Source organism: Lepidochelys kempii, chromosome 2 (assembly GCF_965140265.1).
Source record: "Lepidochelys kempii isolate rLepKem1 chromosome 2, rLepKem1.hap2, whole genome shotgun sequence".
In the NCBI taxonomy this organism is placed as follows: domain Eukaryota; kingdom Metazoa; phylum Chordata; order Testudines; family Cheloniidae; genus Lepidochelys; species Lepidochelys kempii.
In genome coordinates this window covers 118,230,092-118,244,073 of record NC_133257.1, presented here as the reverse complement: position 1 = coordinate 118,244,073, position 13,982 = coordinate 118,230,092, and the positions used below count along the sequence as shown (strand labels likewise).

The 13,982-nt window shown below is 39.1% G+C and overlaps 1 protein-coding gene across 9 annotated transcripts in view; it reads left to right on the top strand.

Moving 5' to 3' along the window:
- The window catches only part of FARS2 (phenylalanyl-tRNA synthetase 2, mitochondrial), a 430,241-nt gene that overhangs the window by 1,144 nt on the left and 415,115 nt on the right, over window positions 1–13,982 (top strand). For 8 of the 9 annotated variants that reach the window (XR_012157338.1, XR_012157339.1, XR_012157340.1 and 5 more), the window contains exon 2: window positions 2,066–2,159. Coding sequence is in view for 6 of the 9 variants with exons in the window: in XM_073332131.1 (XP_073188232.1) it covers window positions 2,130–2,159 (30 nt within the window). In the remaining 3 variants the exon portion in view is untranslated. Of the gene's footprint in view, window positions 1–18; window positions 101–2,065; window positions 2,160–13,982 lie in introns of all 9 variants that reach the window. The other variant, XM_073332128.1, reaches the window with a different exon arrangement.

Here is a 13,982-nt window from a genome sequence, read left to right as displayed (position 1 = left end):
CTGTTTGATGTATTTAAGGACACAGAGAGTATCGGGCCCAGGTTGCACAGTGAAGTCCTCAGAACAAAGACCCTTAACTCTGCTCCCTGCCTCCCAGAAGGTGAAAGCGGGTAGAAGCTGTGTCGTTTTTATGGATACAGACTAACGCGGCTACCCCTCCGATACTTGTGTTAAGTGAAAAGTGTTCTGATGAATAGTGAATGTATTCTCCCCGTGTGGACCTGCTCAGGAAAAACTGGTCACCTCTTTGTTATTTTTTTCAGGCAACACAATGTTTTTATCCATTTTATAACCCATAACTTCTATCAAAATTGTGTTTCAAGGTGCTGCCTAACATTTTCATTGCTAAAAGTTCAGTTTAGCCAACAAGATTTTTGCTAAAAATATGTATTTAGAAAGTCTCAAAGTTTCATGGAAAACTGGTCCCTGCAAAATGGAACCTTTCAAAGTATCCCACAAAATCTTTTCAATTTTTCAATCAGCTCTACAATCTTCATTGTAGAGGTTCACTTCCTGTTTCTCGTAAGAAAATGTTACACGGTGTTTGCTAGGTCATTAGAAACCAGAGCACTCTGTCCCATGCACATTATTAATCCTGCAAACAAAATATTGAAAAGAGAAACTTTCCCCTGCACATCTTTGAAGCTCCTAAAACACCCTATTTTTGTGCTTTTCTTGCTTATTTACTAATGCACATCAGATTTATTCTCCTGTAACTTCCATGAAACTACTCTTGATTTGTACTGGCGGGAGACCACAGTCAAGCTCACAGGCCTTGTCAATAGTGAGGAAATTTTCCTGAAAAATTAAACCAGCTTTAAATTTGGTTCAGCAAGGGTCTGATTGCAAACCTGATTGCAGGACTGGGGAAATCTTGAAAACATTTATACATATGTGTAAATGTTTGCAGGACTGAATCCTTACTCATAATTATTTGAAAGTTTCCTCACTTAGATCACAATTGTGCATTGAGAACCATGCAGGTTGACCCCTGTGCCCGCCGGGCACTCCACTGACCCTAGGTCCTGAAACTAGGAGTGCTGGGGTGCTACCGCACCCCCTGGCTTGAAGTGGTTTCCATCATATACAGGGTTTACAGTTTGGATCCATGGCTCTCAGCACCTCCACTGTAGAAATTGTTCCAACACCTTTGCCACTGACCTCAACAAGAGTGTCTCTTTGGTTCTCCATGCAGAATCAGTGTCTTTAAATGGCTTGTGATAGACTTCTCTGTCACATATTTGAAGGGTACTTCTTAACCAAAACACGGTATCCTGCATTTGGAAAGTTGAACCTAATTAGACTTTTAGAATTGTTAAAGTTAAACACATGTCCTAAGGCAGTGGCTCAGCCTTTTCAGATTACTGTACCTCTTTCAGGAATCAGATTTGCCTTGTGTACCCCCCAAGTTTCACCCCACTTAAAAACTACTTGATTACAAAATCAAACATAAAAATACAAAAGTGTCACAAAAAGAAAAGGAGTACTTGTGGCACCTTAGAGACTAACCAATTTATTTGAGCATACGCTTTCGTGAGCTACAGCTCACTTCATTGGATGAAGTGCTCAAATAAATTGGTTAGTCTCTAAGGTGCCACAGGTACTCCTTTTCTTTTTGCGAATACAGACTAACACAGCTGTTACTCTGAAAAGTGTCACAGTACCCTATTACTGAAAAATTGCTTACTTTTTCATTTTTACCATATAATTATAAAATAAATCAATTGAAATATAAATATTGTACTCACATTTCAGTGCATAGTATATAGAGCAGTATAAACAAGTCATTGTCTGTGTGAAATTTTAGTCTGTACTGACTTCACTAGTGCTTTTTATGTATCCTGTTGTAAAACTAGGCAAATATCTAGATGAATTGATGTATCCCCTGGAAGACCTCTGCGTACCCCCAGGGGTCTGTATGCCTCTGGTGGAGAACCACTGTCCTAAGGCTCCAATGTTGCAAACACTTGCACACCAGAGTAACTTTATGCAAATAAGTAACCCTGTTGAATTTAATAGGACTGCTGTCATGCATAAAATTTCTTTTGTTCTTAAATGGTTGCAGACTCGAATCCTTGAAAGACAAACCCATAAGAAGGACAGCGGAAAGGGTGTAACATTCAAACCACATGGACAGAGTATTGGCAGCCAGAAGTCAGGTTAGTTCTTTGTATTACAAACTGTTAAGGGGCTCTTTGGGTTGAAGTTGGGGAGAGGAAGGGATTATTGAAGTGAAAGTTGAGAAGGCAATGCCAGAGGGAGAGGTTGGGCAGTAGAAAGGTTGCATGGTAGGAGAGGGGCAGGATGATCCAGGAGTCAATAACTAATATCAGTCCAATACTACTTTTACTTCTTTGAACTGCTTCCAAAGTTCAGATAATTTCAATCATAAAGGCCTATGGCTGATTCAGACAACGTTGCCAAACCTACAGTCACAGGAAGGCTCCACATTGTGGAAACACCGTGGATTATGGGCATATTTAGTCATATCTCGCCTAATCAATGCTCTATTATTGCAGGGCCCTTTGGGCATTGCTAGCACCTTGGTCTCTCCTGTTCTCCGTTTATCGCACACAGTTTAGTTTCATGAGGACTGAAATGCTTTTGTCTAACTAAAGTTACACATCCTGGGATGGATAAACCAGGGAATTCTTGAATAGGAGTAGAGAGGTTATTTTACTGCTATATTTGGCATGGTGTGACCCCTGCTGGAATACTGTGTCCAGTTCTGGTCCCCACAATTCAAGGGTATTGATAAATTGGAGAGGATTCAGAGAAAAATCACAAGAATATTAAAGGGTTAGAAAACATGCCTTTATGCCAAAGAGCTCAATCTATTTAGCTTAACTAAGAAAATGTTAGGGAATAACTTAATTACAATCTATAAGTATCTACATAGGGAACAAATAATTAATAATGGGCTCTTCAGTCTAGCAGAGAAAGATATAACATGATCCAATGGCTGGAAGTTGAAACTATACAACTTCAGACTGAAAATAAGGTGTAAATTTTTGGCAGTGAGAATAATTAACCATTGGGAAATTTACCATGGGTCCTGGTGGATTCTCTGTCACAAACAGTTTTTAAATCACGATGGGATGTTTTTCTAAAAGGTATGTTCTAGGAATTATTTTGGGAAAGTTCTATGACCTGTGTGGTACAGGAGGTCAGACTACATGATCACAATGGTCCCTTCAGGCCTTGAAATCTATGCATTCTTTGGGCTTAATATGGGGATAGTTGGGTGAAATGTAATGGCCTGTGATGTGCAGAAGGTCAGATTAGATGATTGGATGATTCCTTCTGGCTTTAGCCTCCATAAATCTATTAAATTATGATAATGTGATGACTCCTGCTTGTGGTCTGGTGTCACGTGGTGTTGAGTATGATTTGCTTTGTGCTGTTTGAGAGCGTTGAGGCAGGGTGATAGCACAAGGACTCTTGGGAAAAATGTCCCTGGGAAGTGTAGCAAAGGTTTTCCTCTGTCTCTTTCTGTTTAACAGGAAACTTCCATCCACCATTTTCCTTATTCTTTCTGCAAGGACATACACCCTCTCCTGAGACTGAGTTTACATGGGAGTTTAATAGGTGGAGAGAGGTCATCTGCATTTAGTCTTGAAGTTGTGGGCCCAAGATTTTGCAAGAGGTCCCAGCTTTGTTGGAATTGGCTCTGACAAAGGGTACATGTTACCTGTTGTCTGCGCACACACGGCTCCTCTAAAGTGTATTGCTCATGGAATAAACAGTTAACTGTGAATTATGAGGTTATAATTCAGTTACTAGGTTCTCCTTGTTTATTTAATAAGTCCTAGATTTACCCTCCTCTGCTCTGTGGGTTATTGCTCCTTCACCACAGCCGCACCATCAGCCTCCACTTTTCTCTCGTCTGCACTGTAAGCATCCAGTTTTTTCCGGACCTTCAAATAGAATGGCTCCAACTTCCAGCTCTGCTGGTAGTTTTGTCATGACTAGCGCATGTCGTTTATATCACACCAGTATCTATGATTGATTTTTTTTAATATAATATCACCAATATGTATTATTTGGTATAGCAGTGTTTCTAACATTACGGTCTATCTATTACATGCTATTTAAATAGTGAATTAGTTTGTCTTCAGAAAAGGTGTGTTTGTGGTGCACCATTTTCACTGATTAAACTGATATTTAACCTGCACCTGTGCTTGAGTTTTCTTAATTCCATCAGCTACATTTCTGACCCAGTTTATAGTGTGTTTATAAAATAATGCTTTGTGTGTAAATAATACAGATAAATAATGCAATATTGACTGTAGAATAACCTCTCTCTGTCTATATTTATACACTGCACACACACAAGTTGTTTTCTTTTGGCTATCCTTTGGGTCTTGTGAAAAGCATACAAGCAATTTAAAATACATTTCACTTTTGTTTAATTACATATAGCACCTTCTCAAACATTCTTCTATGTTAAAAACAAAATTAAAATTGTTCTAAGAAACTTTAAATTGTTCTACAGAAATGCAATTAACTGAACTTTCATGGCCAGCACCATACTCCTTGGGGTTTCCTTGGTAGCTATAGGTCACAGAATGAAGCATTGTAGGCTGGCTATGTGAATTAAGGGAATACGAACAGAAGAAATGAAGGGTTTTTATTGTTTTTGTGCTGTATACTTCTCTTGGTCTGGGCAACAGGTATGCTAAACACATATTAAAATGGAATTTTCCATTTTTATTTGCAGATTCTTTATAACATTCTTCCTAAAATTCTGAGACAACCACACTTTTTGTTTCTTCATTCATATATTTAAGAGATCTTAAAAAAACCTGCAATCTTCATTTAGCCAGTAAAATCTAGTTTGGAAGGCTTGGAAAAGGTTAGATAAGTAAAAGTAGATTTACAGACTAGTGCAGTGATGACTCGTTCTCAATTTAGTTTCCTTTCAGTCATTGGAACTAGAGCATTGGTCACTAAGCTGTGGGGTGTGCCCCCCTAGGGGGGTACAGAGGAATGTTGTGGGGGACGCATGGCGGGACCCAAGTCAGCCCCCACGGGATGGAAGGAGGGAATATCACCTAGCCCGGCTCCAGCCCTAGCTCAGCCCCAGCTGCAGCTCCACTCCACCCTCTGCTCCCTTTCCTCCAGTTCCTCTCTCATTCCTTCTCCACCCCCAGGCCAGCTCCGCCTCTAGCCCCAGTTCTTCCTCCATCCTCAGTTCTCCCTCCACCTCTGCTTTCAGCCCAAGCTCCTCTGCTGAGCCAACTGTGCAGTAAAGGCGGGGAGGGTGTGGACAGATTCCATTATGGGTAAGAGGGGGTGTGACAGGAAAAGTTTGGGCACCATTGAACTAGAGGTTCTATTGCTCTCTTATTGATCTCCAAAATATGAAAGAATTATGAGGAAGAAGGCAAAATATATTAAAGCAAACCTTGTTTACAGGAATGCTGTCAGTTTGAAATCTAATCTAGTCATTAAATAAAGTATTTAAAAAAAATTCAGGTACTACCCATGCTCCTGAGTCCAACTGATAATTTTTGTGGTTTTACAACCACATGCCCTATTTTTAAAACGTTTTTCATTCTCCTGTGTCAGTATGAAAGCCACATGTATATGTAAAACAAACAAAAGACAAATCAGAAGAAAGTGATACAGAAAGTGCAGTCAACTGCAAAAGTGAACTAAAAAAGGCGATTTCCTCCCTTTTATTTTGGTTATAGTAATTGTAGATTGCTTGAATCAAGCAGTAGGAACAAGATTCAGACAAGTTTTCTTTTTTAAGTTGATGGTATTGTTGGATAGAGTGATTAATTTTATAGATTTGTTTTGCTTTTGCTTTTCTTGGAAGCCATGTATTGCACAAAAATAAGTGCTGCTTGTCTTCAGCATGTGGGCCCTGATAATTATCTTACTCAGATCACAGATTTAAATGGGACCGGGACTGGTCCACTTGTGTGTTTGTGTAAACTGTGCTTTTGCTTACTTACATGTTGCTGTGCAAATATGAGGGAGAATTTAGTGGTGTGTGTAAAATCTTAGCATAAACAAACCTAGGCAACATTTTCTGAATGTTGTTGGTTGATACCTTGGTCGGGTTTTATTGTTATATATTATTTAGACAGCAGTCTTTGCTGCTTGTGTTCAGGTTTGGAAGAAGGAAACCTGGCTGGCCCTCTTTTTGCCTTATATCTTAAGATAAATGAGCAATTTGAGAATGATGTAATAACATAAGCATCTGGTGTACTTGATAATATTCTAAATCTGTAGTAGGAGAAAAATGAATTTGAACAAAATACCTGCAGAGACTGCAGAACTGTGTGAAATGGAGCAGCTGTTACATTCTCCGGGGCATATTTGTAGCTTTGTCATATGCTGCCTAAATTATTCTTTTTGGTATATCATTTCAGCTTTATGACATGGCACTCAGTGCTTTGAGAGAGCATGTGCTTTCCTGTTCTGTTGTTGTTCATGTTGGTTATTTTTCTTTTGGGGTTGGAGTGATAATTGATTGTCATGATATTATCATCTTTTTTAATTACCATTTTTCAACTTCTAAAAACTGGATAACCTCTTTTCCTTCCTGCTGCTGCTCTGATTCTCCTTCGTCTTAATCACTTTTGCTCCTTGATAGCAATGATAGACAGTGCCACACAGAGTTAGGTTCTGCCCTTGTTTGGATTCTATACCACCCATTGAAAATTAGGAATGCAAATCAAGGCAGAATTTGGCTCTCAGCCAATATTATCATAGTTGATTATAATTAAAAAAGTGTTTTTCTGTTGCCCACACTGGGTAGGATTATTTCCTCATAACAAATGGGTATTCTGAATAATTCTGTTTCTAAAATTAGTAATTTCTTTATATTCGTGTAATTGCCTACAGAAACAGAACTGAACAGTGGGGTGGTGGCTTTCAGAAGCATTTAAGTGACTTAGGAGCACAAGCACTTTTGAATGTCAGAAGTAGTTTTGATCCTAAATTACATAGGCACTTCTGAAAATCCCACCCTAAACTTTTGACATTAGAAGAAATAACAAGAGAAAATTCTTCCATCTCTCTGGTCCCATAGGGAGAAATTCTATTTCTGTATGAATCCTATTGCAGGATTCTGATCATGCATCAATACACTTCTTGCTTGCCTCGTTTGGGTTTAACAAGAAAATATATTGATTAAATTTCAAGCTTTTGGGAATACAAAAAGGATTGAAAAAGAGAAAGAAAACAACAACTTTGTAGGACTGTGCCATCAACAGAGATCAGAGATACCCTGGATCATTTAGGGGAAGATCTGTTAAATAGCTAGATAGTTTAGCAAGCTGTTAAATTCAAAAGTTATTATAGTATGTGTTATTTTGGTATGTAATGTTGAACTTTGAATGATGTTCAAAGCAGACAAATCAAAAATACACACAAAATTAGTCAGAGGCTAGCTCTAAAGAATAAGTGACCCATCAAGACATTTAAATGATCAACTGTTAAGAGTTGCTCTTTTTATTGTTCTGTAATGTGCTGGGTCAGACTTGTGGTCCATCTTGTTCTATTTACTGGCTTCAACAGTGGCCGGCTTCAGAAGAAGATGCGAGAAATCCCAAAGTAGTCAAATGTGGGAGAATCTCCTCCCATGAAACCAGCTATTTCAAAATCTCCTCCCTAAAACCTAATCTTCAAACGTGGGATTACAGCCAAAAGCATGAGGCTTTATATCCCTTTCAAAATGCTGGCAGTTGCCTCTCGGAAGCTGTGAGCAGGGGCTTGAACTCCTAGCTTCCATGGCCTGGCCCTGCCCCATACCCCTACCATGAAACCACCTTCACTGTCTCTTTTAAATGAATATGTGGTGAAGATTGGGCCCTTAAAACCTTGCACCAAAATAGGGTTTCCCATGGCACAGGCATTTCTGCAGGAAGTTAACTGGATCTTGATGTCTGTCAAGTGCTTTGCAATCCTTGAATGAAAAGTGCTATAGATGGTTTTGTGGTAAAAGGATTAGACTGGAATTCAGGACATCAGAAGATATATATTATCATATTTGTAATCCTTAAGAATGCTCACTTCGTAGTAGTTATACCAAACCTGAAAGATACCACTAACCTTAATACTGATATTGTTTCAGATATTTTTTGTGGACAGAAACCCTGCAGGAAGTGAGGGTATTTTCATTGGATGGTCATTTGGCATAATGAAAACTTGTTGACAAACTTAATCATAGAAATCAGAAATGGACTAGGCTTCTTAGGTGTTCTAGTCTGTCACTGCATCATTTCAGAACTGTTTTCTATATTATACTTTTTAGTGTTTTGTCCAGTCATAAATAACCTTCCCTTCCCTTGAGAAGAATATTCCCCAGTATAATAGATCTCACCGTAAGGGATCTAGTATGCTTCCAAGATCTATCCTGACATCAGTGTTTGGCATTATACTCGGTTTGTTTCCCCTTGCTTCTTAGAATTTTTCTTACCTACAACTTACAATTTTATGCAAGTGATTTGCACACTTATTTTCCTTTTCTCTCATTTGGAGATGCTGCCTTGTGATGCGTTTGTGTTTTTTAGAACATACAAAATCAGATGCAGAGTGAAAATAACCAATTCAAGATTTTTTTGTAAAATTTAATCCATGTTTACAATAAAAAATTTGTATTTAATTTTGATCTTTTTTTTTTTATTTGTTGGGTCTGGAAGGGTATTTATAGTGCTTCCATCACTAAAGTTTCTAAGCGCCATACTTTATAGCTTATTGCTTTTTCTTTTACTTTCATTGTAAAGCATATCTTTCTAGAAATGTTGGCATTCGTTCACTTTTATTTTAATTCATTAATGGCTGTCAGAGAGCACTGAGTCATTAAAAACATAAAAGAAGACTGAGTCCCTTCCTTGTGGAGTCATGATACACTGGACAGATACAACATACAGATCTCAAAATAGGAGGTGATCAGGAAATGCTCAAATATCTAATCTATACGAAAGTTATTTTAAATATGAAAAGCTACCTGTTTCTTACATTGACACATTAGCTTTGGTATCACGGAGGAAGTGGATTATGAACAGGGAGAAGGATGCTGCTTGGTGAAGAAAGATTGGGTGGGAATTTCTATATGTTTTTGCTGTTCATATTTGCAGTATAGTTTATTCTCTTCCTTCACCATCCAGTTCTTTTTTCAGGAAGGTCGGTGAAATCTAAACTCTCTTTCACTGTGGTATAGACATTTTATTCATGCATTTTTTTTTCAGTCAATTACTTTAATATCCAAGCTATAAATAATGGAAAAATCCATTGGTTGAACTGAGACTTGCACTAAGGTTAGGGAAACGTACTTATTCTGATCTCTTTTTCTAGACTCCCTGTGTAGTATTTTTTATTGATTTTAAATGAATACTGTTTAAAGTCTTACAAGGTCTGACTTCTCCTTATTAAAGTGATTTACTTTTTTTTCCTTATTATCTCCTCTGTTCATTTGACCCTGGTCGTCGTATTGTTCTCACTTCTCATTTCAAAATCCCTGGTGATTGAACCTGCAGGCTGTGTGTGGAAGTTGATTCTTAAACATGTCACAGACTGCAGTTCCCCAAATGGTTATAAAGAAAAAGCAAGAGGCAAATCTTACTCTTTAGCTCAGATTGTCCTAATACATAAAGAAATGCAATGTTTATTGATTGTACTTGTATCATAGGGAGCCCAAGGCATAATGACACTAAGTGCACTTCATTAATAATAAAGCGTGGATTCTTTGATGTTTTTTCTTGCTTTTCTTGGCCTACTGTATCTTTTGTCAGCCAGCAAGGGACATTTATCTTGGCTGGAAATGTGTTCTTTTTGTTTTTTTCAAGAAAATGTCTCCAAGTACAGTAGCTTTTTTGTAAAGATAAATATGTTGAGTTCCTCTCATATTTTTCACTAATACTGGCATTGGAAGTAAATATTATTTTCTGGCATCTGGGGCCACAGAAGAGTTCTCTGAGATGATTAAAGTGTGCTGTTTCCTGGAAGCCTTTCAAGCAAAAGTTCTTCTAGGATGTTTCATTCTCTGTGCTGTTCCTGGAGGAAGCACATCAGTGTTATCAAGCCCTATAGGGTTTGATGTGGGACTAACATTAAGGACAAATAAGGCAAGCATCTATTTTGGGAGCCTTGGAACTCATGTATTATCTTCTTCAATAACAGGTACAAAGGTAGAGGAAACTATTATTATTATTTGTACTGCAATTAATTCAGACTTTTCTACGCTCTTTAACAGCAGGACTAGAAGGACAAACGACTTATGGCCCGATTTCTTATAATCTTTCTCTGCTTTGGTTGGGACCTCACACATCACTGGGTTGGCCCTGCTTTGAGAAAACTAAGGAGATATAAGGCCCCTTTAACATGTTCAGTTTGATAGTGTTCAGATATGTTTAAAAACAATATTGTCATGACTATGCTATCACAGTTTGAGTTTGCATGAATGAATGAGACCACACTATGCTCTAGCCTTGACCTGTTATAGAACCAAAGTACAGTTGCTTCATGTAATTAGAACAAGATTTGGTCCCATTGATACAGGTAAGACCAATCCATATTATATCTTGGCCTGTGGTTAATAGTGTAGATGGAACTTTACTTTGAATAATTTTATAAAATGCCTGATGGACCTCTGATGGGTTGGGTCACAGAGACCCCTTTGGGACTGCCACCTGATGTGCTGAGACTACCTCTGAGCCTGTTTTCCTTGCCAGCTTGGGACTTCAGTACCCTGTCTTGTTGAGCCAGACACGCTAGACTGCTGCAAACACTTCCCCCAAAAGCTGCAGATTTAACTGAAAACAGCTTAAGAAGTGCTCCTGTCTCTAGCACCCAGATACCCAGTTCCCAATAGGATCCAAACCCCAAATAAATCCATTTTACTCTGTATAAAGCTTATATAGGATAAACTCATAAACTGTCTGCCCTCTATAACAGCAATAGAGAGAAATGCACAGCTGTTTGTTCCCCAAGGAATTAATTACTCTGGGTTAATTTATAAGCAAACATGATTTTCTTAAATACAAAAAGTAGGATTTAAGTGGTTCCAAGTAATAACAGACAGAACAAAGTGAGTTACCAAGCAAGATAACATGCAAGTTTAAACCTAATACTTTAAGAAACTGATTACAGATGAAATCTCACCCCAGAGATGTTCCAATAAGCTTCTTTCACAGACTAGACTCCTTTCTAGTCTGGGCCCAATCCTTTCCCCTGGTACAATCCTTGTTCCAACTAAGGGAGCTCCAGGGGATTTCTCATGACTGCAGCCCCCTTTGTTCTGTTCCACCCCCTTTTATAGCTTTGGCACAAGGAGGGAATCTTTTGTGTCTCTGGGTTCCCACACTTTTAAATGGAAAAGCACCAGGTTAAAGATGGATTCCAGTACCAGGTGACATGGTCACATGTCCTGTGAGACCCCCCAAGCCTTCATTCTTCCTGGCCTGACTCACAGGAAGGCTTGCAAGTAAACAGAGCCGTCTACAGTCAATTGTCCTGGTTAATGGGAGCCATCAAGATTCCAAACCACCATTAATGGCCCACACTTTGCATAATTACAATAGGACCTCAGAGTTATATTTCATATTTCTAGTTTCAGATACAAGATTGATTCATTCATATAAATAAGATGACCACACAGTAGATTATAAGATTTGTAATGACACCTTACAAGAGACCTTTTGCATGAAGCATATTACAGTTACATTATATTCACAGTCATCAGCATATTTTCATAAAATCATATGGAATGCAATGTCACAGGACCTTTTCTCAACAGCGTAATTCTAGCACCATGTTATGACTTCCACTTGGGAACTCTCTGGTTTGAAGAAAATCATATATCTTATTATAGTTTTTATCCTCCCTAGATAGGCCAGAAGTGTAATTCTGCAGTTTCTTTAATGCAAACATGACAAATATTTCAATAATCCAAACAGAATATTTATAACACTGCTACTCTATCTTTGGTAACCATTTTTTCCCCATCAGAGTTTAAAACTGGGGAATATTATATGGGAAATTGTTGTATTTTGGCTCATGGGAAATTGCTTACACAATGCATAAAGATATATTTTCTGAAGTATTTTTAACAAGTGAATATTATGGCCCCGATCCTGCAGTTTACAACATACAGGAAGACTCCCTAACTGGTTCAGAGTGTCAATGGGGCTCTGTGGAGGTAAAAGCACTGGCCAACCTGTTGTAAATTGCAGGTTCTAATGAAATATGAACTGAATAGTTAAGAAATATGATAAAATAAGTTTACTAAAAAGACTGAAATAAAAGAAAACAAACTGGAAACATTCAGCAGTGGAATCTCATTTTGTTTTTATTTTGCCTCGTGAAGTTTTATATTGCCATGAGACTGACTTTATCAAAATAGATATTGTGATTATTTGAGCCTTGTTGACAGAGCCATGTTACTGCTTGTGAATCTTTATATGCTTCCAATTTCTGATACTGGTGGAAGGGAGTGGAGTGAACTCTCAGTTGGAAGACCTGCCTTGCTTATCTCCTACGATACACCACTGATTACTGCACTTTGGATTAATACATTTGCCCTTGTAATGGTATTTTCTCTGCCTGGTTAGCAGTTTGGGATGGAATATGAATTACAATAGAGACTCTTTAAATAGATCCACTTTGCTTCAGCATACTGTGTATATACACTATTTGTGAAGTCATCAGGTTTGATTTTTCTCCTTGTGGAATAAAGAGCTCTTTATGCTTATATCTCCCATTAGAAGAAATGGAAGACAAATGCCTGAATTACTCGCGTGTTGATGGGAGAAGACATACCGAGTGTTGTATTAGTTTCAATTCACTGAGTCAACAGAAAAGAGGCATACTATCAAAAATGGGGAATTATGCTGAAACCCTAAAGCCTTCTTGTATTAAAGAAGGCCTTAATGTTGGGCTGGATCACCTCTGCATGCAGAAACACTCACAGGAGAGGGTGTGATGAAGGTGTTTTCCCCCTTGTTGTGTTGTGTGTATGTGAGTCTTACTGTTTTGTATGAATACTGCGTGTAGGTCAGTTTCCTGGTATATTACACCAATGCCTAGGTGGTGGGAATAAGGGTGTGTGACTTTTGCTGAGACCCCCAGGGGCAGGTGAGGCTGCTCAAGCTGCCTGCATATAAGCAATGGACGGTGCCCTTCGTAACCTGAGAACTAGGAGGTGGATGCGACCAGGTGACTCATTGCCCAGAATGCAAGACAAAGACTGGAAGAGAGGCAATGGGCATGTTGGAGGTCGGGCCGCTGGAAGCAGGTCAGTCTCCTGTTGGGGAGTAAGAGGGGACACCAGGCCCTAGGTCCCCCCAAGATGGTCTTTGGTGAATGGTCCTGCTTTCTGTTCTGACAAGCTCTGTTCTACACTGTGTTCCTGTCCACTAATAAACCTTCTGGTTTACACGCTGGCTGAGTCACTGCTAACTGCGAAGTTGGGGTGCAGGGCCCTTCCAGTTTCCCTAAGGGTCTCATCCAGGTGGACCCGCTGCAGGAAGTGCATGGTGAGAACAGGGGTGCTGAGTGCTCTGAGGTCAGATCTAGGAAGGCCATAGCCGAAAAGGCTTCTTGCCCTGGACAGCATGCCATGAGGGGAGTCACGCTACCCCAGAGTCCTGTCTGGCTTCCTACAGAGCAGTTCCAGAGCATCGGACCTGTGACGAGGGCTAAGCAGGAGGAAAATAGTGCAAGGTTCTTTCAGAATTTACCACTATTCTCTTTGCCATGAGATGAGGATTGGGGGAAGAAGAGCTTGGAAGTCACTTCACTTTTTGTCATTGTGGATCTCAAGAATCTCTGATGAAAGCACTTGCCTCCTTCATGGAGACAGGAACCTTTAGGAACAGCTACTTCTCTGCTAGTGCCTGTCTGTCTGGCAGCTTTGTCCTTACTGCAGCTGCATAGCCATTGGCTTCTGTTCTTCTGAGTAGCTGCTGAAGAGGAGACCAAGAGTGACATAATACAGGATGTAGCAGTATTTTCTCCTCCTGAGTTTT